Here is a 26492-nt window from a genome sequence, read left to right as displayed (position 1 = left end):
GTGCTTAATTTGTATAACGATTACCTAATTTGATGTTTAATTGGCTTTTCCTGAATCCCTTCTTATTATCCAACATATTCACTTATCCTGCCGGCCTGTTTACGTTGGATAAGTGAGACTCTACTGTATATTTCTAATCTTATATTATCTGTTTAGAACTGGATTATATGAGGCTCCTTCTTCACAGCTGTATAAAATGCACACTGAAGTGGATTATATGGTAGTGTGGAGTCAAGATAATCCAGTGCAAAGCAGATAATATAAGATTATAAATGGGTAATATAGCTGTGTTGAAGGGCCTTGAGTCTACACTGCCATATAATCCAGTGCAAATTAGATAATCTGTGGAAGAAGCCGCAGTGAGGCCTAAATTTGCCTGTCCCCTAACTGAAACCTGGCTGTCCCTTGGTTGCTAGGCAACCAAGTGGGCAGAGATTAGCCCTCTAAACTGGCAGCAATTGGATAAAAAAAATTATTGCTCTCCCTCTAATTAGGACTTTATTTTTCTTTTCTTTTTGTTGTATCAACCTTGAGGCATGGATGATGGGTTGTGTTGTCAAATTTTGAGGTTGGGGGGCCTGTACTTTTGTTGTTTTGTGAATTGCCGTGATGCCATCACTCTTTTATATATATAGATGTTGCTCCTGTGACTTGTTAAAAGTCAGAAACATCATATGATTAAAACCTTATATAGTTGGTCTGTAAGGCTTATGGGGTCGCAAACTGTCAACCGTCACTGAAGTAGACCATTGTTTTAAAGATCTACTAGGTAAATTGTGTTGTTCAGAGGAGCCACCATTAAAGGCTCATGTGGGACTGACCAAGGGAACATTGCAGAACTCCACTTGACCCACTGGCCCTCCATTTGGGTCTTCTGCCTGAGCTATTTTGAGTCTTAATACAAAGATTCGTCTCATAGTCGCTCCTACTTCTGGACAACCTTTGCCTCCTGGCCACTATTCTGAGGACCTGATCTTTGCTTAGTTTGGATGAGGCCGCTTACCTGGCAAAGAGATCTGCTGACCTTCAGGCCCTATGTATTTAACACTCAGAATTCTGTTACAAGAGACATAAATCTGCCACAAGTCTGCTTCTCCCTCATGTCATTTAGCTCATTATCAGAATTTGGAATGTTGTTTTTCAAAGTTATTTTTATCAACTTCTTTTTACAAAGCAGCTCAGTGTTTCCTGTCATTTTCATCTTGCAAAAAATGTTATTTTTACAAATATAAATATTGCCAAAAGTGTTCCCAAAGGGCCTCCAAATTTAGGAACAATGAATAAATATTCCCTGTTTTGCCAAAGAAACAACAGCGTCGCCAATTGTGGTTTGCAAAAAATAAAATAAAATAAACCCACCCATCCCTTCTCTCCTCTAGCTTGGAACAAACTACAGTATTGTTATTAAGTCACTTGCATAGTTAACTTTTAGTCTGATGAGGCTTAAATGTCACTACAGTCGGTATCCAACTATGTACATCAGAAACGTTGCAAGCAACTTTAGCAGATAACTGGAGCAAAGATTTTTGCTCCATTTGCTCTGGGCTGTTGTAAGCAGAGAGGAAGAAAGAAGGAATCTGTTGACCATAAGGCAGTTTGCTGGGAGAGATTGATAGACCATACACCCTGACTGCCTCATTTTGGCAGGTACTATCTCAATTACTCCTCTGTCACTCCGCCATTTTTGACTACTTAAAAAAAAAAATCCAACATACACCCTGGCTCTGTCCATTATTGCAAACAGAATTCTGAATGTAAAAGTATAGTACAACCCTATATCTGTGGGACTGGTTTCTACAGATTTATTTATGTATATCCAAAAAGAAATGTTTCTATGCATTTTCTATGTTGAATAGCTGAGTTTATGGTATTCTTGGACAAGGTATCCTTTTTTTTCAATTGGTTTCACTATTATCTGCACAATTCCCATGAAGTCCACAAACATATCCCCAATAGATATGGAAGTCTTACTGTAGTTTGTACTCTGTTATTTCAGCAAATAGCTGCCAAACTCTCCTAAGTTGTGTGTGTCCTTCTGTCATCTTGACCACACTGTGGTCCTGGTTTTCTAGTGATCCTAATTTTTAGCTGTGAAATGTTGAAGGGTGTATTTTCTTACAACTGAGGCGGAGCAAAGGTGTGAAAAAGGCAGAAGGGTTGAGAAGACAGGCTTCACCTGTGGAAGGTAAACAACAGGAGGTTTGACAGCGTATGGAGACAGATCTGGAAACATTGGGGAGGGGAAGATAAGAAATCTATAAGAAAGTGGGGCAGGGTTGTACTTCAATTCAAGGTTGCTTGCTCGCTGGACCAGAGATCCATTTTATTTATGGCTGATATTTTTCTTGTGGCAGTAGGATTAGTTCTGCAGTTGATGTTTCCTAACTGTAATATAAGCAAGTTGAATGACATTTGCCTACAGCCAAGACATATAAAAGACCTGGCAAAATTAGTATTGCTCTACACAACTATTTTCCTAGAGTAATTGAAGAGAATTTCTTCACAAAAGTATTTACTAAACCATTATTAAGAACTAGACACTGAGCTCCTGGTGTCACAGTGGGTTAAACCACTGAGCTGTTGAACTTGCTGACCGAAAGGTCAGCAGTTCGAATCCAGGGAGTGGGGTGAGCTCCCGCTGTTAGCCCCAGCTTCTGCCAACCCAGCAGTTCAAAAACATGTAAATGTGAGTAGATCAATAGGTACCGCTTCTATGGGAAGGTAATGGCGCTCCATGCAGTCATGCCGGCCACATGACCTTGGAGGTATCTATGGACAACGCCGACTCTTCGGCTTAGAAATGGAGATGAGCATCAACGCCCAAAATCGGACACGACTAGACTTAATGTCAGGGGAAAACCTTTATCTTTTCTTATTAAGAATTGGGAGGGCTAGATGACTCGCATCTCTGTATTAAATCAAAGTAGCACATTTCAGTGTTCAATGTTCTATTTGGAACTAATTATTGAATATGGCTCTTATCTCCTTATTAAACCTCTATGATCCAGAGAAATAATCCATATTGTTTTACAGGTGAGGGAAACAGTACAGATATATTTAGTAGTTGAGGAAGGAAAGATGAGACACACCAATGGGTGATAAAATATAATCGATAGCTAGTAAATACAGTAGAGTCTCACTTATCCAACATTCACTTATCCAACGTTCTAGACTATCCAATGCAATCTGCCTCCCGCTCGGATCCACAGCTGTTTCTCTAGGCAGTAAGGACTGAACTTTTTACGTATTTAATTTCTGACAGTGTCGTTACTGTAAGTTCTTTTTGTGCAATTCTATCTTTATTTGGAATCAATTTGTTAGTAGCCAATGTTTTTGTAGTCAATGTTTTCAATACATTGCGATGTTTTGGTGCTAAATTTGTAAATTCAGTAATTACTACATAGTATTACCATGTATTGAACTGCTTTTTCTGTCGATTTGTTGTAAAACATGATGTTTTGGAGCTTAATTTGCAAAATCATAACGTAATTTGACGTTTAATAGGCTTTTCCTTAATCCCTCCTTATTATCCAACATTTTTGCTTATCCAACGTTCTTCTGGCCCATTTATGTTGGATAAGTGAGACTCTACTGTACCACCTTTCCCAATTTGGCAGGTTCCAGATTTTTGCAATTACAAATCCCATCACCTCTGTCCAACAACTGAATGGTTGGTTTTGTAGTCCAAGGCATCTGGAAAATGTCAAGTTGGGAAAGGAAGTAAAACAACAACCAATTTAATAAAAAAGACAATAAATTGGGCCGCTATGAGGAAATGGTGTTCAACCACATCAACTTTTCACATTCTTCTAGTGGAGTGGTTCTCAACCTGTGGATCTCCAGGTGTTTTGGCCTGCAACTCCCAGAAATCCCAGCCAGTTTACCAGCTGTTAGGATGTTTGGGAGCTGAAGGCCAAAACATCTGGGGACCCACAAATTGAGAACCACTGTTCTAGATCCTCTTTCAAAATAAAAATGTAGCAGTCAGATTAACAAATTACTAATGCTCTGAGCCCTTTAAGGAACTTATGAAATTTTTGAGGAACAAGCAACTGAATATGTTGTCCAGGAAACAAAGTACTGCCACTGCACTAAGGAAACTTTTAGCTCAGAGGTAGACCTGAGGCTTTGAGTGCAAAAAGTTTAAAATCCAAAAGGCATCCCTTCCTGCAATAAAAATTCAGTAACATATAATTCAGTAACACCCCACAATCGTGTTGGCTACTCAAGAATTCTTGCTTGCTGTTGTGTGAGAAGTTTAAATTGGCTGTTATAGATAAGGAACAAGTGCCCAGCAGCAAAGTAAAAGAGTGATTTAAGTGCCAGTAATTGAGAGATAATAAACAAAGACATATGAAGAGAAGGAGAAAGCAGGGAAGAAAGTTTTTTCCCCATGAGATGAGAAACATGTTATCCTCACAACAAACATCAGAGAGGGGCTTCAACATCTTCTGATGTCTCAGGTAGAAACTACAAACTCACACAAGACTCTGCCATTTAGTTGCCAGAAGAAAAGGAATGTGCTCTGCATCCAGCAAGTCTCAGGTCCTATACATGGCATTTTGAGGTGCAAGGCTGTTGGGAAAGATTCCTGCTGGAAATCCTGGAAATGCCAGTCAGAGACATTGCTGGGCTATCAAGGCACTTCCAGTAATGGTGTGCTCCTGGCATACTGCCACCGGCTTCTAAATGCTGAGGGTCATTCAAGGTTAGAGTGGGGTAACCCAAGCCAATATTGGGTTGCTGTGAGTTTTCCAGGCTTTATGGCCATGTTCCAGCAGCATTGTCTCCTAATGTTTCACCTGCATCTGTGGCTGGCATTTTTAGAACCTCTGAAGTTGCCAGCCACAGATGCAGGCAAAACTTTAGGAAAGAATACTGCTGGAACATGGCCATACAGCCCAAAAACTCACAGCAACCTAGTGATTCTAGCCATGAAAGCCTTCGGCAATACAAGCCAATATTGCTCCTAGATTGGCCACTAAAGGATGCAATTCCTCTGATATGAAGCTTGGAAAGCAGCTTTCAGTATTCATACATGAGCTGTACTTTTAAGAACAATTAATATAGGTCATCCATTCCTTTAACCTACTTGAGTCACTTTCTGTATTCGTAAACTGAATGGATTTCAAAATACTCCGTGCATGTTTAGCATTCAATGGTATTTCCAAAGTTTCCAGTCTTTCAAAATATAGCTGGGGTGGGTGGGTGAGGGGACTCTATTCTATGGTGATGAGCATGGATTTAGGAGGTGTTAGGCATTTTTCCCTTGGCATAAAATTAATCCTGGGTTTTTTTAATGTGTGAGGTCTTATGCATATGGTGATAAAATCCAACCCACCTCCGCTCTCTTACTTCAAATGATTGGCTTTGGCATATTAAGATTTAAGTTTCAAATCTCCAAAGTGGATGTGATCAAAGTGTTTAATTTCAAGTCTTTCAGGTAAGCCAGAGGCCTAATAAGCCTCTCTTACTTCCTTACCTTGAAGATCAAAATCCACATGCACACATTCCTCTGATTTTTACCTATCTTATCTGGCCTCTTCCCTTGAATGTTTTATGTTGCCACTTGTTCAGGCCATAGGCAGAACAGTTTCTGCCAGCCAGCCTCCTTGCTTCATGCCCAGCTCAATACCTCCTTTCCTGGCCATCTAACCCTGATGTGAGCCTACTGTTAAGGGGAGGGGGAAGAACCACACTCATATTTGGGAATACAGTGTTCCCTCACTTATCGTGTGGGTTACGTTCCAGGACCACCTGCAAAAAGTGAAAATCCACAAAGTAGTGACACTATATGTGTGCTGTTTGCAAGTAGCGTCTCTGTCGCCTCCTCGCCTCTCAAGCATGCGCATGAGCACTTCTGCTGTTGCCGTTGCCTTGTGAGGCGAAAACAAACCTGCTTTAGCCTCCTTTTCTCTCCCTTCCTTAGTCTTCTCCTTAGGAAGGAAGTAGAAAGAGGGATTTATAATGTTATTTTATGATTTATACTATTATTTTAGTGTTTATTGAAAACCCGCGAAACAGCAAGGGTGCGAAAAGTGAACCGTGAAGTAGTGAGGAAACACTGTACGTTATTTTTTTTTATGATGTAAGGCAGTTGCAGTCCAACAGGGAGAAGAAGAAAAACAGATCTATGTATAAAAATATCATCATTTTATTACATTCCACACAATACATTGTCAAGAATTTCAAAATCCACAAGATATTTCCACACACAGGCAACTGGGTGATGCTGACGATGTCACAGCTCTAAGGGGAGGGTGGAAAGGTGGCAGTAAAAATTGAGAATGGGCAGGGCAGTCTTTGGCAAAAAAATACTTAATAAAAAACCAGGGTAAAGACACCCCCGTTGAGGATCTCTGACCCAGGATGATATCTGAAAGACTGCTGGATATATTTACACTTAACTGCTGTTAGGGGGCAGGATCAGGAGAACCAGTAGGAGGGGACAGTTTCAACGCACCATTCTTTTATTTCACGTTAGGGATTTCCTATCACAAGTACCAGTGGTGCAGACATCAACGTACTTGTTAATGGATTGTTTCCACACTGGGATACATTTTCCTAGGACCCACAAAGCCAACTAAAACACATCTTAAAGGGAACATCCTGATCACTTCTTCATGTAACTCAGAGGCCCTTGTAGCCTACCCTCTCCCCATTTTATGGCAGGAGACATGTGACTGCTCTGCTCTCACATACTCCTTTTTAGGTGCAGTTTAATCCGCACACAATATCATGGTTTGTTTTTGTTTGCATATAAACTCTGCACTTTAATTAAAGAACAGCTTCTCTACTAGACAGCGCTGTGTGTCATTAACCCAACTAAGCAAGCATCTTGGCAGAGTTACTTTGCGACATGCACTAGAGCATGCTACCTGAATAACACAGGGTGGAAGGATGCGACACACATCCCACATTAACACGTTCCTCTTGAGAACTGGCAAAGAATCTCTTATGTCTTTCATGATCTAAGACAACCCTGTGGGATTCAATCCACTGGGAATTTCTCCACATAATTAAATCAACTGGATTTGCTGAAAGGGCCACCAATGTTTTTGCACAAGTTCACTTGAATTGGTAAACGAGAAGCCCCCTCCCAATGGCATTCACCCTCATGCGACAATGCTACTGTTCTGAAATTCTCTTATCACAAGGAAGAAAAGGTGAATCGATATTTTCAGAAGGGTATAACTAGTCATGACTGGATTTTTATTAAAACCCAAACAACGCTGGGAAATTGTGTTCAGTGGAGATGTATTTTGCCTGAAAATAAATCAGATTGAACGAATCCAACCACCTTTGTGTGTTATCACTTGTTAATCTATATAAGGCATTTCCATTGCATTACTTCAGAGCAAATCAATAGATACGAGGCTTATCACGGACTCCATTATGCCTCCTTCGTTAAAAGATGCAGAGATATCTGGATTTTAGCAGGCCCTATTCTTGGGGCTTTGGTTGACAGATGTCATTACCAACACCTTAAGAAGCAACATGGCCAACAAATGTTTAACTGTGTCAGCCAGCCATCTACGGGAACTTGGAGAGATAAACTCAGGGGGGAAAATGTTCTTTATCTTTTGTAAATTACTAGTAAAAATACAAGGAAGAAATTTCCTTACTCTCACAAAAAAGAAAGAAAGAAAAGTATTGCTAAGAGTGAAGTTTATCGCAATACATGAACCTCATATGTAGGGAGCCACAGCATTTTCCAAAACCTTCAACTATATTGATATCTATGCATTATTCTAAGGCTGGGTTTAACAGATAAACTGAACATGCAGAATGAGCTTCTCTTTCTTAAGGCAACTTGAAAAAGATTTTGTTTTGTTGAGGGATTAATTACCCAAACGATGGCTATGTTTTTGTGATGTCTGGGAAAAACATATTGTAAAATCTTAGATTGAACCATCTCCAAGCCTTTCTCTTTCTTCCCATCATCCACTGTGGCTTTTCCTCCTCCCCCCTTTTCCGTTTCTTTTTTGGCTTGCCATTTTTTTTTTTTTGGCTCAGCCTGTCCTTTTTCTTTTTTCAAACTCCACCAGTCTGAACCTGCTGACATTCTTAAGGATATCCAACATAAACCCAGCCAGAGCTAGATAAGGCAACAAAAATCATCGCTCACTTCTCCAAGTAAACAAATCAGTGTATTTGTCATTAAAAAGGTATTCCGGGCCTTCCATGAGGCAGAGCAGAAAAAAAGCACTCCCTGTGAAAGTCATCACAGGACAAGCAAGTCCCAAAGGACCCTTCCAAATAGTCATCCAGTCAATATCACACACACATGCATACTTACATACATATAGATATAGATACAGGTATACAAGCACGCACACACCTTCTCTTGCATACCCCTCCTGACTCACTATTGAGTTTTCTTGCAAGTTGTCTATTTGGGGACCAAAAAAGAGGGGGAAAAGAAGTCTTTGAAAAAAATAAAGGAGCATTCACTTTCAGAGACAGGGAGAGGTGAGTCTCTTCTTGCGGTCCAAGATGCAGCATTATAGTTAAGAGTTTGTCAAAGAACAAAGGGGTCGGGGAAGGAGATGTCTTGAGTTCACATATATGCTGGGTAAGGAGAAAAGTGCAAAATTGAGGCAACGTATTTGAAGTCTTAAATTGTTTATCTGTTTTGTGTTCCTGTTCCACTCTCAGCAATGCGAGGAGGAGCTGCGGTCTTGCTCTAGTTTTATTGTTAAGGTTGGCTCCACAGCCAGAGGGGCCCCGTTGGCATAGTGGGAGGTTTTGTAGGTGATGGAGTGATCACTCTTCTTGGCCGCATAGCGGAACCGGTGGTAGTGGAGCACAAGGGCCAGCGCGACGGAGACCAGAACCAGAACAGCACCTCCGGCGGCCATAACGTAATACCAGTAGGCTGGGATGGGCTGCACTGACACCGTGTCCACCGTGGGCTCGCTCCCTGGCAGAAGGGTGCCCCCTGGGGGAGAGACAGAAGAACGTTGCTAGGTGGGATGCATGCGGGCTAATAAAAAACACACGCACACACACACATGCATACGCAAAAAGAGATATAGATATACACACACATACGCACATGCGTTTCAGAGCTTTGAGCGGCTTAAACACAGTCTGCATGACCGAGCCTTCCCTCTTGGTGGGAACAGCATTTGGGTTTTTGACAAGCAGGCAAATTAAAGCACTTCATTAATTAGGCAGTTGGGGAGGGGGTAAATTTTGTTAATAGCCATTCTACTTGGTGGAAACAGCTCCCCCCTCCCCCAATCAGCTGAGTCTTGTTGCAATGTGACACTTGTTTGTCAAGCAATGACAAAACATATCACATTTTCAAACAAGTGACAAGAGTTTAATTGCAACATATGAAGGAGGTTGTGACAGGATCACAAGGAAGATACTGAGAGGGAAAACATGCTTCATTCCTGTGGGAAAAGGAGGCAGAGAAGAATCTGCAGGCAAGACTTTGATTTTCCACAGGCCATCATGCATGGAGACCTAGAGACCTTAAATCTGTCCCCGTCTCCCCAATTCCTACTCCAATCTTCTGAATGGAGTTGTGTATCCATTTGGTAACCCTTTTTGAAATCACAGCTAAATCAAAGTCACTTACAGTATATTCAAGGTTCAGGTGATCACTTACAAAGCCCTAAACAGTTCGGGACCTGCCTACATTTGTGACTGCCCTTCTCCCTATGAATCTGCACTTTCTCTTGGTTTGTCGGGGGAGGCCCTCCTCTCACTTTCACCCCCCGTCACAAGCGTGACTGGTGGGGACGAGGGAGAGGGCCTTCTCTGTGGTGGCCCCCCGGCTCTGGAACTCGCTCCCCAGGGAGATTAGACAAGCCTCCACCCTGGCAATATTTAGGAAGAGCCTAAAAACTTGGCTCTTCCAACAGGCCTTTGGAGAATGAACTCACCATCCCCATGAGAGACCCTATATCTGCGGCAATCTCCTCCTTATCTTATCCTATCTGTTTATAGTCACAGAATCCGCCCCTCCCAAGTTTCTCTTTTATTGATGGTTGTATTTATTCAACTACCTCATGATATAATATTTACTCAGTGCACTTTACCCAGTTCATTTTTATCCTTTTTACTTGGGTGCCAAATCCATGTTTTAATATGTTCTTAATATGATTATTAGGAGCCCCGGTGGCGAAGTGTGTTAAAGCACTGAGCTGCTGAACTTGCAGACCAAAAGGTCCCAGGTTCAAATACCAGGAGCGGAATGAGCGCCCGCTGTTAGCCCCTAGCAGTTCGAAAACATGCAAATGTGAGTAGATCAATAGGTACCGCTCCGGCAGGAACGGCGCTCCATGCAGTCATGCTGGCCACATGACCTTGGAGATGTCTACGGACAACGCCGGCTCTTCGGCTTAAAAATTGAGATGAGCACCAACCCCCAGAGTCACACATGACTGGACTTAATGTCAGGGGAAACCTTTACCTTTACCTAATATGACTATTATTTTATTTTATTTTTTGTTATGTTTAGAGTGTTGGATTTTAATAGCTGTGTCTGTATTCTGATGTTTTTATATGTTCTCTTGTTTTATCCAGGCTTGGCTCCATGTAAGCTGCCCCGAGTCCCTTCGGGGAGATGGAGGCGGGGTATAAAAATAAAGTATTATATTATTATTGTTGTTGTTATTATTATTATTATTATTATTATTATTATTATTATTATTATTATTATTTGTTCATGGGTCTTACTCTCACGTATGTAGATCTATGATTGCTATCTAACGATATCTGCAGTGTATTGGTGGTAATGTCAGGCCTAACAATTACTGCAAACTAGAAATCCAGGGTTAACAAGTGTCTTGGAATCCCATGATTTATTTTTGCTGAAAGATTTAAGTTATCCCATTCCCATGTATTAGAAGATACACACTTGGGCTGTCAGACATTTAAAGAATTTTACATGCATTGCAATTATCTACCCATTTATTTGGGAGGAAAGCCCCAGTGAAGTCATCTTGAATTATTTCTGAGTACAGAAGTATAGGATTATACTCTGATTATTAATCACTTGGCATTTAACTAATTGATTAGACTTAAATCAAAGTGTAGATCACCAGCATCTTGATTAAATGTCTTTTTGAGATACTAATGAATGTATAAAACAAAACGTACAACTTAATAACTGAAAGCGGCATTTGTCAAAAGGAAAGACCTTCTTAAATATATTAAATGGTGTAAAAAAATCTCTTTCATGTCCTACAGCTGAAGTCCCCAAACAGGGATGCCTTTAACATGCATTTCTATCCCATCATTGACTAAACCTTTATTGCAATTAATCAACTAAAGCTTTAGTAGATTAATACACAAATGGGAGCCTAAAACTTCAAATATATTCCCATCTGTATACAGCAGTGGTTCCCAATCTGTGGTCTGTGGGCCACCAGTGGTCCTCAAGAACTGAAATATGGTCCACAGCCTCACCATTACTAAACCATTGTAATGAGAGCAACAGGTCTTATAGTCCCTCTTATAATGCCCCCACATCCCTGCATTCATGTCTTTTCCACTTTTGTATGGGTACTGCCCGCTAAGATCCATGCATGCGAAGGGCCAATTTCTTGCACTGGTAGGAATTATGGAGGAAAGGACTAGTATCCAGTAAACGATTACAAAATAACTTTTCAAGATCCTTTTTACAATATCCAGTTTCCTTTCCCTTCTCCTTTGTCTAGCTGGATTTTTTTTCTTTTTTTAGCATTTTCAAAACTGGATGTTGAAAGAGGAATGAAGAAGCAGATTTTGGGAGCAGGAGTGTCTGTAGTAAACAATATATATAATAAAGCTTGACAGGGTGAAGAAGAAGATTCTATTCTAGTTGACCATACTGTAGAAGTGTGTACAGTACTTGCAAATAAGGTAAACAGTAGATTACCTCCAGAATCCCTTACTGAACATTTGTGAACAGCAAGATAAAAAAAAAAAAAGGGGGGGGGGGGGGAGAAGCCTCATCATTTACCTCCAGCATGTTAAAAAAGCATAGATCTGTAACATTGGCCACTTGGATGTTAAGTTATGGCTCGTTTTGAATAAAATGATTGTGAAATAAGTTGAAGTGCTCTTTTGATTTATTTTGGTGCAGCAACATATCCCATTTATGCAATTTCTATCTCTGATACATTTCTATCTCAGTTAATGAACTAGATATGTTTCTGGGTCCCAGTTAAAAAAAAACCTAAGACTCAGAAACACATCTAGTTCATTAACTGAGGTCCCTTGGACACTGCCATATAAAATCCAGATTAACTAGATTATATGGCAGTGTAGACTCATATCAAAGCAGATAAAGTGGATTATCTGCTTTGATAATCTGAATTATATGGCAGTATAGAAGGGGCCTGAGTTATACTTGTCATTTAAGCAAAATGATCACATCACTGAATTGAGCTAAATCTGCCACCTCTCACCAAACTTCCCTGTGCTTTGCTGTTCCACATTCTTTTTTCCCTACTCAGATTTGATATCTGAGTAGGGAAAAGAAAAGAAATCATATGCCTGAAGCAACTGGTGCAAGCTGGGGATAGTGGAACATCTCCCCGCCATTGTGTGTCACTGTCATGGTAAAATTCAGACAGGTAACAGGAGAGAAACATGAACAAGCCATATATGAATGTGCCACTTGGTCTTCCTTGATTTGGAAAAGTGCATGTTATGGGCTCTTCGTACTTTTATGTTTTACATATGTGCTCACAAGTTATGTTTATAGGTGACAAACTGTTTAAGAGCATGTTGTCACAGGGAACAGAATAAGCGCAATGCCAGAGTACCTGTTTCAGGACAAGGTGAAGTGATGTGAGGTTAAGAGGACCTTGACATGTTTCTGCAAGTGGCTCATTCTTTCCAAGTGGGTGGGTCATACCGCAGCCCCCACCAATCTACTCTGCTTCTAGACATGCAAAATATATAGTTCCCTTAAATGGCTGCTTCTTGGCTTCAGCAAGCTAGTGTTCATTTACTATTGCCAGTAAATACTGCTGCTTGGCAACTAAGTCTGTGTGTGTTCCATACATGCTCAGAATAATCCAAGGGGAAAACAAAACAGGGAGAGATGTTATGCATAGCTATAAACCCAACAATCCATGAGTATAAACTCTACAAGGAAAGGTTTGTATAAATCTACTATTTCTAAAACTGTAATCCTATGTCCACTTACTTGGCACTAAGTCTGGTGAACATAAAATACATCTAGCACAGGAATGTGCTATACGATTACAGCAAGATGCTTTCAATCCTCTTAGTGCAGTCTAACTGTGCAACAGGTCAGTTTGGAGTTCAGTGCGCTTAATATGGACGGAAATGATAGTGCCCAGAAAAAGGTTTAGAATGACATCCAGACCAAAAGCTTCTCCAAGAAAAGAAAATAAGCAGCCACGTGGGCATTCGTAAGAGAGAGGGAAGAGGAATTTCAATGTGTACCATCCTTCCTCACGCACATGAGCTCCAAGCCACCATCACAGCCATCAGCAAGTGACCTCCCTTTCCACTGAGAGGCCATTTATTGGAGAGGGTAATGGAAAGATGACCTTTCTTCTTGCCCTCCACAAGAGACAACCCTTCAGCAACAAAGTGGAATGAACTAGAGCGGGAACGTGCAGCAAAGCCTCCACTGAGCCTGTTCCAGTCATAACTAGGAAACCTTTATCAGCAAGCTTTGCTTTAGCAGCTATCAGCTTGCAGGAGTCTTCTCCTCCCATGCCTTCCAGGCACCAAAGAAGGCTGGGGAGAGGAGGGTGTCCTGTTCCTGACTATCATCATCTTTCCTCCACCCCCCTCTCACCCTCGACATTTCTCTAAAGAGGTCTGAAAAGATGTGTTTCAAATAATCTGGGATCATGGTGGAGTAGCTTTTGTTTCCCTCTAGAATACTTATTTTCTCCTTCCTTCTCCTCCTCAATGTCTGGGGGACATCCTGGGTGAAATGTGTAGCTGGGAAGAACCAAAGGCTTCTATCCTTAAAAACAACCTGTCCAGTTCAGATCACAGCTGTGGCCTGGCAACTTGCTCCAGTGGAATTTAGGCCCCTTCTACACTGCCATATAGTACAGATTATCAAAGCAGATAGTAATCCACATGATCTGCTTTGAACTGAATTATGAGAGTCTACACTGCCATATAATCCAGTTCAAAGCAGATAATTTGGAATTTATATGGCAGTGTAAAAGGGGCCTTAGAGTCCTTATTCCCTTCTCTGGCCAGCTGACCCATTTCACGCCCTATCTCTTCTGAGATGCATAGAGAGATTGAAATTTTGCATACTTCATGCCTTGCAAAGTGTGTTGGCTCTACTGAGTGATGATGATGATGATGATGATGATGATGATTATTATTATTATTATTTGTACCCCGCCAAATAATCCACCATTTCTTGAAGGGACTCGGGACAACTTACAAGCACTCCGAAGTGCCACACATAAAATAACCAAACATAGAACTGAAAGTAATAAAAGCATGAAATTACAATCACCTACACATATGATAGACAATGGAAAGTCCTTAGAATTGGTTTGTGAGTGATGCTTTCTCAGGTGACTTTGGTTTGAAAGGCTCCATCTTTGGGAGTTCCTGATTATTAAGAACCGGGATACGTATGAGCTTTGCTACTTGGTCCAGAGCTCCCCCAAACATTGAGGTGCCATTCCTTCAAATCCTAGTCATTGTTTAGCCATAAATACAGGAGACAGATCATGAGAGAGAGTGAGGAAAGGGTTACGGTTTGCATCTCAAGGCCACCCACCATCTCATCTGCACACCTGAAGCCTGAGACAATGGAAAGGAGCATATTCATAGCCATTATCTTTGTATTTAAAACTGTAGGAAAAGGAGCAGGGCAATATGGATTCAGATCATTTCAGATATGCCTCATCCCCAGCCACTCTCACTGTCTTCCTAGATCCCCCCCCCCCCCCCAAAATGTATCCTTAGCAACGTTTATTTAATTCTCTAGCCTGAATGGTGCCTGACTTCAAACACAGAGACAAAAAGTTTACTGAAGAAGCCATAAAACAACATTGAAGTAATAAAGCTGCCCATCTCCTTTGGGAAGCTGAGCAAGTACAAACTGTCCTGCACAGTGACAAATGATGTAAATATCTCTAGTTGATCTCCCTGCTTTGCCACCCAGGCAGCAGAGGAATGAGAAGCACAAATGACAGTTTAATCACCAGCCACTTGTAGCTAAGTCACTGGCACTTCAAGGTCTGGATTCTCAGATAGTGCAATCCAACATTACACCAAGAGTGAAGTGCAGAGAATATGGGTGAACCCATACTGATTAAAGGCAAAAGGAGGAAAAAATATCCCCCCAATCCCATGAAAGATCCTGTTGAGTTTCAAACAGACATCTTTTGGAATTGCTTTCCCCTCCATCTTTCATAGATTTGTTGCAGAAATCAGAGGAATAGATAGACAGATAGATAGATAGACAGATGAACAAACATAACAATATGTGTACATAAAGGTAGACCTAGCTGATTGGGGAGGAAGCTTCCTCTGAAAAGACATAGTCTTTTGAATCTATTTAATGATTTGTGAGGTCTTAAGGCAGACCGGATGTAAAGATAATGGAAATGTTATTAATTAAATTCTATGTTGATTGGGCCACAACTGAACAATATATTTATCTTTCAAATACTACAAGGGTTGGTGATCCATATTTGTACTATGTCTTTTGTCTAGATCAGTGGTTCTCAACCTGTGGGTCCCCAGGTGTTTTGGCCTACAACTCCCAGAAATCCCAGCCAGCTTACCAGCTGTTAGGATTTCTGGGAGTTGAAGGCCAAAACATCTGGGGACTCACAGGTTGAGAATCACTGGTCTAGATAAAAAGATAGTGTATATTCAGCTTTGACTATAAATCAGCAGGAGAGACAGAATCCCTCCAAATCAGATCTCCTAAGTAAGGAAAATTAGAGAACATGTTGATAAGAGTAGAAGGGGAAATTCTGTGATGTAAGTGGATGGCCCATCCCCTCAGACAATATTGGGCAGAACCTAAAATCACACATGTACTTTTCTTGTTTGATTGTTAATTTTTGAAGAAGGTATATATCTTTGTATACATCAGCTGTCAAAATACAGAGAGATTGTCCCCTCTATTTTATTTAATCAGATTTTTCAAATCTGCTCAGTCACTCTGGGCCCTGATCCTGTCTTTTCATCCTGTGATGTGTCATTTCAAAAGGATATATACATCCAAGAACTTCCAAGGCAGTGGTCACAGTACTGTGTGCCCCAATTCACAACTTAGGACTCTGGGGAGCCAGCTGCAGTCAATGGTTGTACCTAACAAATGAAGTTTATTAAGTAGCAAGAATAGCCCAATTTTGTAGCTCAGCAAGCAGTAGAGGGTTTTTCTGATGACAGGTCAGAGAATGAGGGGGATGATGGGTTTCAGAGTGAGGAATCTGTGACTTATTGGAAAGAGTTGCAGGCGGGTAAGACTAATGTGGATTCCTGTGCTCGTTTCCAGGTAACAGGGGAAAGTGAAAGTTCCAATTCCCTTGAATAAAAGCCTTGGGCCGATGGGGAGTGTTCTCAGGAAACTAGATTAGGCCTGAGAACACAAGGAGTGAAAGACAAATGAGATATTCTCAGAGAATCTGAAACAAGACCTCAAAGGCCAGATGTCTTCAGCTTGATTTCTTGGGTGCCTGGACGGGCTTAAATTAAATGGTGTGGACTTCAAGCCTCTCAGAAGAGACAATGTTGCCATAAGGGATGGCTCTCCTGTTTCGGCTCGCAAGTCTTTGATTCAAGTATTCTCAAGTTTCTTGTTCTGCTTCATGCCAATGTTTCCTGAAAGGGATTACCTTGAAAAAGTTCCTGTTTTCAGGTGTATGGATTTATGTATGAAGAACTGCTGTGGATTTTGGTTATCTTGACTTTCTGTATTTTGGCATTTTTGGATTATGTACTGCTATTTTATACTTTCTATTCTACTGACCCTTTTGGACTTGCCCCCCCCCTTTTATCTGCTTTTTTCAATAAACATTTTGAGATATAATTATTGGACTCTGGTTTGGTGCTGGGTGAAAAGGTGTTTCAGTGCTAGTGTGCAACACCCAAAACATTTTTCTTGCATAAGTGAGAGAACTAAAGGGCACTCTTTCTCCATCTAGCCAAGTATAAGGTACCTAAAGCCAACCAAAGTATTTTGACAGAAGAGACAAGAAATCCTACAAGTGCTTATCTTCCCAGCAGTAGCAAGACAACAATAAATAAAAGATGTAACAATCTCTTGCTCTTTTATAATACTAAAATTTGCTTCTTGAGACTGTCTCACTCTGCCTAATAGTAGAGTCAGCTTTGCTATAACTTCTATACATGTTGTGCTCTTTCTGTCCTGCAGTATGTATTCAGACAGACATCTTCTACAACATGGAAAAGAACACCAAGGGGGGCTTATATAGATAATAAATTCAAGTCTGAAACCACTATCCTTTTTCATCTGTTCTAGAATAAAACTAGTCTGGAGAAAATGTTTTAGCCAACTGCAAGAGAGAGAGGGGGGGGGGAGGGAAAGAGAGACCCAATTTTCCATTCCACTTAACAGTGAACACTGTCATTTCTACCCTACTTATTTAAAGAACTGAAGTAGGATGAAGAGTGGGCACTGGTGCACTCTCTCTGGGTTCAGTCAGTCAAGCAATTAGTATTATCTAACCCACAATTCACCAGCCTATGTGCAAGAATATCATGGGAAACTTTGACAAAAGCCTTACTGAAATGATTTGGTGACACTGAATGTTGGATTGGTTCACTATGAACCAACTCTATATATTCTTCCTTATTGTGAGGGAGTCGTCTCTCTGTAAACGGAAGGAATTGTGGTAATTGAAAATCTCCATAAATGTTAAGAAGAGTATACCAATAAATATTTAAAGCTATTAAAAGAGTTTCTTGGGATATATCCTTCTGCTCTTAAGTACTCCTCATGCATTCTGCTTCATAGGTGTTCACCTCTACCATTAACAAAAATAACATCTCAATATGCAAAGAACCAATATAGTATAGTGAACTGAAATCTGAAAACACATGCTTGTCACTAAAGAATGTGGGCAGCATGCCTTATATTGAAAATGACTGACAATTCTCCCTCTATTTTGAAATCTGACAGTAACTCAGGAAGACAGGGAGCTAACGTTTATCCCATGTGTTCTTCTGCTCTGCCCATGGAGAGATCTGGATTGCTGCTACAACTAGTGGGAACAGCACAGGTAAAGGAGGAGGACAGGTGCAGAGGAGCAGGAGGGAAGGAGGGTGGGCCATGGGGCCATGCCAATCTTGTCTCCTGATTCACTGGCAGGCTTAAAGCAGAACGGGAGTCTCTGTGATGCAGCCTGGCAATTGGACTCACTTTGTCAAAATGTATGCATGATCTTTTGTGACATGGAAAAGGCCCGTGGAAGTCATCCAGTGTCCTTCAGCTGCAATATGTAAGGCACTGCATATGAATTGCCCAAAGCTGTGCTGACGTGGAAGACGGCGCTGCCTGGGTTCCTGTCAGGTTAAGGTGCTTCACGCAGTAAACACAGCAGAGTGAAAGCACATCCAGCTAGTTTCATAAAATCCATCCCTCAGGCCATACAATCTCATATGTTCAACAAAATTACTTTTAAGCTGGTGTTCCGAAAACTCTGGTTTCAGTAAACATAGGGCTGTGCCAATCTTTTTTTTCATTTCACATTTGCATTTCCCTAGCTTCTTATACAAAACCTAAAATGTACACAATGATAGACTTCAGTAAACGTAAGTCACAGTGCACACCAGCCACTACATTTTGGGCTTGTATGTACCATTTCAGAGTGAAAGTAGGTCTTCATACCAAGCAAATAAATAATTGCCTATAGAAAGGTTATCATCTATTTTCTGGTACTTTTGTTTTTGTTGTTTAAATACAGAGAGCAAGCATTTATTAATGTGAAGACCCTCTTGAAGTCTGCATGGATACAATCTAGTTAGTGACGTGCCATCCCAGCAAGAATTAGACTTGAATTGTAGATTGGTACTTCTGTATTAAGTACAATGATTTAAAGGGAACCTTCTTCCTCCCTTCTCGTGGAGAGCCAGGGTGAAATCAGAGCATTGCTAGGAAATAGAAGTGATAGAACTGCATCTCAGACCATTTTCTCAGCTGTCTTATCCAACTTGTGAGGAAAGGAGGCATAGACTATGTGTCAAACGGTATCCATCATTTATCAGTGCTGCAATACAAGGTGACACTCTTGACAAAGGCACCTAAGACAGGACCATTGCATGCAGTAATGCAGCAACTGCCTTCTGATCCTACAATTCAAAGGGTGGTCCTTCAACAAAACAGGACCCAACATGCATTGCTCTACCATGACACACTAAAGAATCAGGGAATTCATGATCAACCCTGCTGCTATCTAAACCAGCCTCTATCTGACAAGCTTTATTGTGAATAACACAAAACTTTTCAAGCCCTTGAAAATGTAAGATTTGGCTTTCAGCAGGTGAATGGAACATCTACCCAAAACTCCACCACCAACTCTATCCTTTATGTGCAATGATTCTTAATTGTATCTTTGCTGTATCTCTAATTTCCACACTGAGGTCCCATTCAAACTATGGATTTATAGCACTATGATTCCACTTTAACTACTATAGTTCTGTCTCATGGGATGGGTAGCAGAGGGAGGAGCATTTAGAGTGTTTCAGTGTCTCGTCCTGCTACAAATCCCATTATATAGGAGGGAATCGTGGCAGCTATAATGGAATAATAGCACTATAATTCTGTAGTATGAAAAGGCCCTGAGATACATAAAGGCAGTAGAGAGAGAGGCAGCAGATGGAGAAAGTATCCCAAGTTTAGCATAAGCACAAGAAATATAGAAAGGGCTGGAGGAGGGGGACTTGTATAGCTGGATTTCAAGTGCAATTGTGTTATTATGCATATGTTGGGCACAACTATCACAACACAGGACAAGTTAGATATCTGCCATTAATCTATGAAGGCAATAAAAGGAGATAAAGTCCAGTTCTATATATTTGCAATGCTGACGTCACATCTCTGTAACATCATCCTATATGGAAAAACCTGGACTTGAACTCCTAAGCTACTTTTCATGTAGTCAATAATAAATGGAGCAGGAAAATCAAAGTATTAAAAGAGACACAGTGAAATTGCTACAGAACCATGGACTTTTAACTTCAGAGCAAAGCATAATTTTATGGGTATCAGTGTACCTTTCACCCTGAGCTACAATGGATTATCTCCAAGCCTCTCCACTTTACCGCCAAAGGACTTTTGCTAACTATTTTTCACAGAGAAGCCAACTTTTCCCAACCCCTGAAAATTCATCTCTTCTGGAAGTTAAAGCCAGCAGTTTCTGCCATACGTCAGCAATAGATGGCTCAAGGAAACACAGTCTATCCGGTAATAAATAGAAAGAGAATGATTTAATGTAAGCAGAAAGCTTTAGGAAGCGAATGCTCCCAACTTTTTGCCGCACTGGGGTTTTCCATCCCACAGGTGAAAGGCAGAAAGCATTATACAACAAAATGAAATTAAAAATCACTCCAGATAGAAAGGAGCTGCCTTGCTCTTCTCCCCACCCCAGAGCATCTCCACTGACTCAGAAACGAGTTTAATGAGGAGGACAGCCTCTCTCTGAATTCCTCTCTTCTTTTGTTTCCCTCTACAGGTTTTATCAACTCGAGGCATCCCATTTTCTTTTCTTCAGGCCGGCATTAAGCTATTAAATGCACCATTTCACCCTGCTTCTCTTTTATTAAATGTCAACCTTCAAATTCAGGGTGACAGTTTTTCCTGCGTTTGGAGTTCCTCCTCCCCACTTGGCCCTTCTCTAAAATAGCCCTGGTTCAGCCCCTGCTTTGCCGTCTGTGGGCTGAAAAGGAAAACAGCTCCACACGAAATATTCATCATTCCCACCTCATTGCACTTCTAATTCACTGCTCATTTTTGGGTTAAGCTTCTCCATGGCTGCTATTTATTCTCCCAGTCTTACATCTTAAAGCTTCGCTGCTCCTCCCTAGGTGTTGCGAAGGCAGAGGAGTTCATCTGCATCCTTATTTATCTTGATTATTAGTTGGACTGAATTCTACTAGGTCTAAGGGGTGGTCCTACAGTGCAATTCTAATGCTCTAATACTCCTTTTTGAGCCATTAACATACAAGTCTTTTGATTGAGCCGGAAGCCACAATGAAAGGAGAGGCACCGTCAGGAAACTCTTAACTTTGTTCTAGCTCTTCTGATTTAAACAAGACAAAAGGTGGCCATCACTCCATCCCCAACAGATAAAGTACAGATGGAAATTCGGCAGCCCTCTAGATCAGTGGTGTCAAACTAAGTCCCGTGGGCTGGATGCAGCCTTCCAAGGTAATTTAGTTGGCCTTAAGCCTGAAATGACTTGAAGGCACACAACAACAACAACAACAACAACAACAACAACAACAACAACAATCCTAATTAATTTTACTTTCTCATCAGCCAAAAGCAGGCCCGCTCTTCCCATTGAAATACTGTTAAGTTTATGTTTGTTAAAATTGTTCTTCATTTTAAATATTGTATTGTTTTTCATGGGGGGTTTTTTGCACTACAAATAAGATATGTGCAATGTGCATAGGAATTTGTTCACGGTTTTTCAAACCAAGGTCCGGCCTCCCAACAGTTTGAGGGACTGTGAACCGGCCCTCTGTTTAAAAGGTTTTGAGGACCTTTGTTCGAAATGGTAAAGAACACAGAGCACTGCAATCCAACAATATCTGGAAAGTTACATGACCCCCCCCCCCCCCCACACACACACACACCATTAAAACTACACAGTTGACGAACTGCAAAATAAACAAGGAGAGGCTGCAAACACTCAATAGGTTGCTGCCTTTTTTGCAGAATACTGTTGCCTTTAACATCTGCATTACAGGCATAAATACAATGGGGGGAAAGTAATATAATAATAATAATAATAATAATAATAATAATAATAATAATAATAATAATAATAATTTATTTATACCCTGCCCTACCTCATGGCATTTCCTAGCAAGTTTCCTAGCAAGGAGACACTAAGTGTGGGAGAAAACGCACCCTTGAAAATTTGCCTCTCAAACAGCTAGTAAATGCCCTTTACTTTTTTTTTAAAGAAAATAAGAATGTTACAAGTGCTGAGCTTCTCTTACTAAGCAGAAGGGTGAGACCCACACTGATATGACACTTCTATGTGCCAAGTAACTTTGTTCAACTCCTACAGAGCACAGGAAGTATTGTAAGAGAACACAGATATGTGACTGTAATAAGGATGGAACAAGTATTCAAAAATGTTTTTAAAATTGTCAAAGAATGTGTTTCGCAAATGTCACGAAATCCCAGGAGCATCCTAGACTGATGCGAAGCTTCACAGTTCAGGACTTATTCTGCACAAAACATGCACCGTATTTCCTGTGTTGAAATGCTGCCTTGTGTGCACGGGGATGCACATGCACTCACACAATGCACACATTTTACATAGAATAAGTCCTCAACTACAATGTTTTCTGTACAGGAAACATCAAAGAAAATGTAATTTTATGCCCGCCCCCTCCCAAAATGCATTTTTTGGCGCAACAAACCCTCTCATGTGAGTTTTGCACACAGGAAATCCCGAATTGCAAATAATCTTGGATCGCTGTGCAGTTTTCTTTTTGTTACGAGAAAAGAAAATGCTGAAATTACTTGCTGCTGACTCTGACATTATTGGATAATTAGATCCTAATCTGTGAGCACAACCTTTTTGATTCTTTGATTAACACAGAAACCTGAACGGTTTTTAAAGGATTTTTTCAAGTGCCTGAAAAGCTAATCCAGGAAAAGTGATTTTTCATGACCCTTTCTTTTTCTTTCTTAAACTCCAAGGGACTGCACTCTTGTTATTAACCCCCCTCATCCAGGGCCCACATCTGGTCTAGTGCCACCTGCTGATGTTAAAGGCATGTTGCAAATGTAAAGAGCTTGCATAGCAGCAGTCTTGTGTTAGTCTTGTTTTGTTTATTTCTGTGCACACACATTCACTTTTTAAAAATAAAAGGTTAAGAAATCATAAATGACATCATGCAGTAAGAAAAAAAAAACTCCTAGAATAAATGTATTTTTACCTGGAATTTCATATGTGTGTTCACCAGGGAAAGCTGCAATAGGCTCTGTACAGAAAAAGAAGAGTTGCAATTTAGTTTTAGCTCCAAAACAGCAAAGTACAGATTTTGAAGATAGTCTTAGAACCTGGTTATTATGCAGACAAGTGCAAACTCATAGAACATCCCTGTATAGCTTGTCCCAAATGGCTTAAGGAAGGGATCCATTAGGATTATTTACAACTGACAGTGCAATCCTAAGCATGTCTACTTCGGTGTAAGGCTCACCTGTTTTCAGCATCTTATTCTCTATTAAGGTAAAAGGTAAACATTTTCCCCTGGCATTAAGTCTAGTCGTGCCCGACTCTGGGGGTTGGGGCTCATCTCCATTTCTAAGCTGAAGAGCCGACATTATCCATAGACACCTTCAAGGTCATATGGCCAACATGACTGCATGGAGCGCCGTTACCTTCCCACCATAGCGGTACCTACTGATTTACTCACATTTGCATGTTTTCAAACTGCTAGGTTGGCAGAAGCTGGGGCTAACAGCGGGTGCTCACACCGCTCCCAAGGTTTGAACCTGGGACCTTTCGGTCTCCAGCCCAGTGCTTTAACACACTTCGCCACCGGGGCTCCTTATATTATATACTATACTATATACTACATACTATATATATACTTATATACTGTATATATACTTATATACTATACTATACTGGTTTCCATAAAATGAAACGGTTTTATTTTTTAACCCAGACCTTTTTCTTTTCTTTTCTTTAAAAAAATTAATGCTCAATGTGGTTTACTGCTTACCTTCCTGAGGAAGGAGGAAAAACTCACCAGGGTACTCATGTATATTATGTGTGCATTGGTTCTGTATTTTGCCTGAGCATGGGAGTCTCTTGGCTCAATGGCAGTATCAATAGAGTGCTATGAAAAGTCACACCGCCTCAGAAAGGAGGTGACAGGTTTGTCAAAAAAAGGGAAAATGATAAGATTGTGAGTTATTACATCCTTTCCTCAAGTTGAAAAGAAATTTGATGACTTCTCTAAATTATAATTTCAAAATATAGGCTTGCTACTTCAGCCGGTTCTCTATTTTTATATTCCTGAGGGTTGCCGGTGGGAGGGATGTACATGGAAGGGAAATGTCCTTTTATTACATCTCATACTGAATGATTCATCAGAAGAGCTCACTTCACAGCCAAATACTTCACTATCGGTTTTGCAAAATTCTGCTCTGAGACATACTTCCAAACGACAAATAGGAGCTCTATTTAGGATAGCTTGTATTTTAAAAACGGCACAAGGAAAATGCTTCAAGCCCCATTCACCTTTTCAGTGACCTCAATCCGAAAACTCCCTAGCTGTTTTTTTACATGTTTAGAAATTCAAATCATGGGAGTACTTCCTTCGCCATTTTTTTTCTCAGACAGCTTTGTTATGTTATGCACCAAGCACAATAGCCATGAGTATACAATTGCAACACTAGCTTTTTCTGCAATGAACATATCAGTGTGGCTGTCATAGCCACATCTTTAGATGTACCTGCACTGGGGAATTTCAAAACAATCAGGTATAAACAGACATTAAAGGAAACAGGCCTTGTTGCTCATGCCTCTAAACCTTAATCCATCCTCAGTACCTGTGTCTTTTATGTAAAGTGCAGAACCGTCCTCAAACATTTATAAAAGTGAAGCTATTTTGAGTACTTAATAGCTAACAGTGAAAATTTCTGCATCCCACGCATGCTTGAAAATGACATGCTCTCCTGTCCACAATCCTACAGTTAGTGGGAACTCACTGCAATTACACAGAGGAGAGGGAAATACACCCTGCATATGGCCAACAAGCACTCATAATGATTTAATGTGTTATCATAGCCTTTCATGGCCAGATTCTCTCCTGACATTTCGCCCACATTTGTAGCAGACATCCTCAGAGGTTGAGGGGTCTGTTGGAAACTAGGCAAGTGGGGTTTATATATCTGTGGAATGTCCAAGGTGGGGGAAAACACTCTTGTCTATTGATGGCAAATGTGAATGTTGCAATTGGCCACCTTGATTAGCACTAAACAAAATCTGGCTACCAGTATTAAAAACCTCTAAAATCAGGAAAATAAATAAGGAGCAACACTCAAAAACCAGAATTCCAGACAGAAAACAATCTGGGCCAGCTAATACCTTGAAACAAAGGATTCTCCCAGGCAGTAAACAGCCAGGCTTTGAAGCTGCAAGGCTATTTAATGCTAATCAAGCTGACCAATTGCAACTTTCACACTTGCCTCAAACAGACAAGAGTTCTTTCTCCCACCCTGGACTTTCCATAGATATATAAACCACACTTGCCTAGTTTTCAACAGACTTTACAATCTCTGAGGATGCCTGCCATAGATGTGGGTGAAACATCAGGAGAGAATGCTTCGGGAACATGGCCATACAGCCCGGAAAACTCACAGCAACCCACTCATAATGATTTTTAATCTTCTCCAAGACAAACCTCTGAAGAGCTTGAGCTGAAAGAAACTTTGGAAGCTGTTCGGTACTGGATTAGACAATTTATTTTGCCCAATATTGTATGCTTGGACTGGAGGCCACCCTTTGACTGGATTCATTGAGAATTCATCCTGGGACTTGCATGCAAAGGATCTGCTCTCCCACCAAACGATTTCAAGGACATTTATAGCTTATCCGTTTATCTGGAGTAGGTCAAATTCCTTGGCTTTCCTTATGATTTTGACTCCTCGACCACCAACAGCTGTATTTAAATATTTTTGCACAACTATCTTTGCACACATGGACTGTTTTTTTTGGCACATTTTAGAGGGGCTTTTCCCCCTTCCAATGTCAAGTGATGGGGAACTGTTATTAGTAATATTCATCACAGGGGGTGGTGTATTGTGGAACCAGAGAGATTAAAATTGTTTGTCAAATGCTGACAGATAATATTTTGCCATATGAAGCATTAACAAATTAAAGGGTCCCTAGGTAGCCAGCACAGTTCAAAGAATATTTAAGAATCCAGAGAAAACAACATGGCTGGCTATGTTCCTAAAAGAGCCATGGCTGAAGTATGGCAGTGGAGGTTATCTTATTTCACTTTGGTAATCTGGTAAAATAAGCCCCCTTTCATATTTTTATAATATCATCTGAAGAGGAATGGCACCGCAGTCATCCTCTTTTACTCCAGTGATTTGAAGCTGGTCTTGGCTGTGAACTAATTCCAGGCCGATCAATGGGAAGGACAGCACTACTGGTGACAACTGGCCTGGTATGAGCTGGGTATGAGCCAATCCCTTTCCATGGGCTCTTGGCAACTGCAGAAGAAAGGCAGTTTCCAGGTACCTTCCACAACTGCTCCTTCAATGTTGACACACTGCTGTACAATGAAAACCAGTGGAC

At 40.7% G+C, this 26492-nt stretch overlaps 1 protein-coding gene across 3 annotated transcripts in view; it reads right to left on the bottom strand.

The window, feature by feature from the left end:
- nrp2 (neuropilin 2) overlaps positions 1-26492 on the bottom strand; it is a 351320-nt gene that overhangs the window by 35396 nt on the left and 289432 nt on the right. For 2 of the 3 annotated variants that reach the window (XM_008114943.3, XM_008114941.3), the window contains one exon: positions 23113-23157. In XM_008114943.3, coding sequence (XP_008113150.1) covers positions 23113-23157 — 45 coding nt within the window. Of the gene's footprint in view, positions 1-6132; positions 8942-23112; positions 23158-26492 lie in introns of those variants that run through there. The other variant, XM_008114946.3, reaches the window with a different exon arrangement.

Source organism: Anolis carolinensis, chromosome 1, assembly GCF_035594765.1.
Source record: "Anolis carolinensis isolate JA03-04 chromosome 1, rAnoCar3.1.pri, whole genome shotgun sequence".
In the NCBI taxonomy this organism is placed as follows: Eukaryota; Metazoa; Chordata; class Lepidosauria; order Squamata; family Dactyloidae; genus Anolis; species Anolis carolinensis.
The sequence above is the reverse complement of the archived record's forward strand: the minus strand, read 5'-3'. Positions and strand labels throughout refer to the sequence as shown.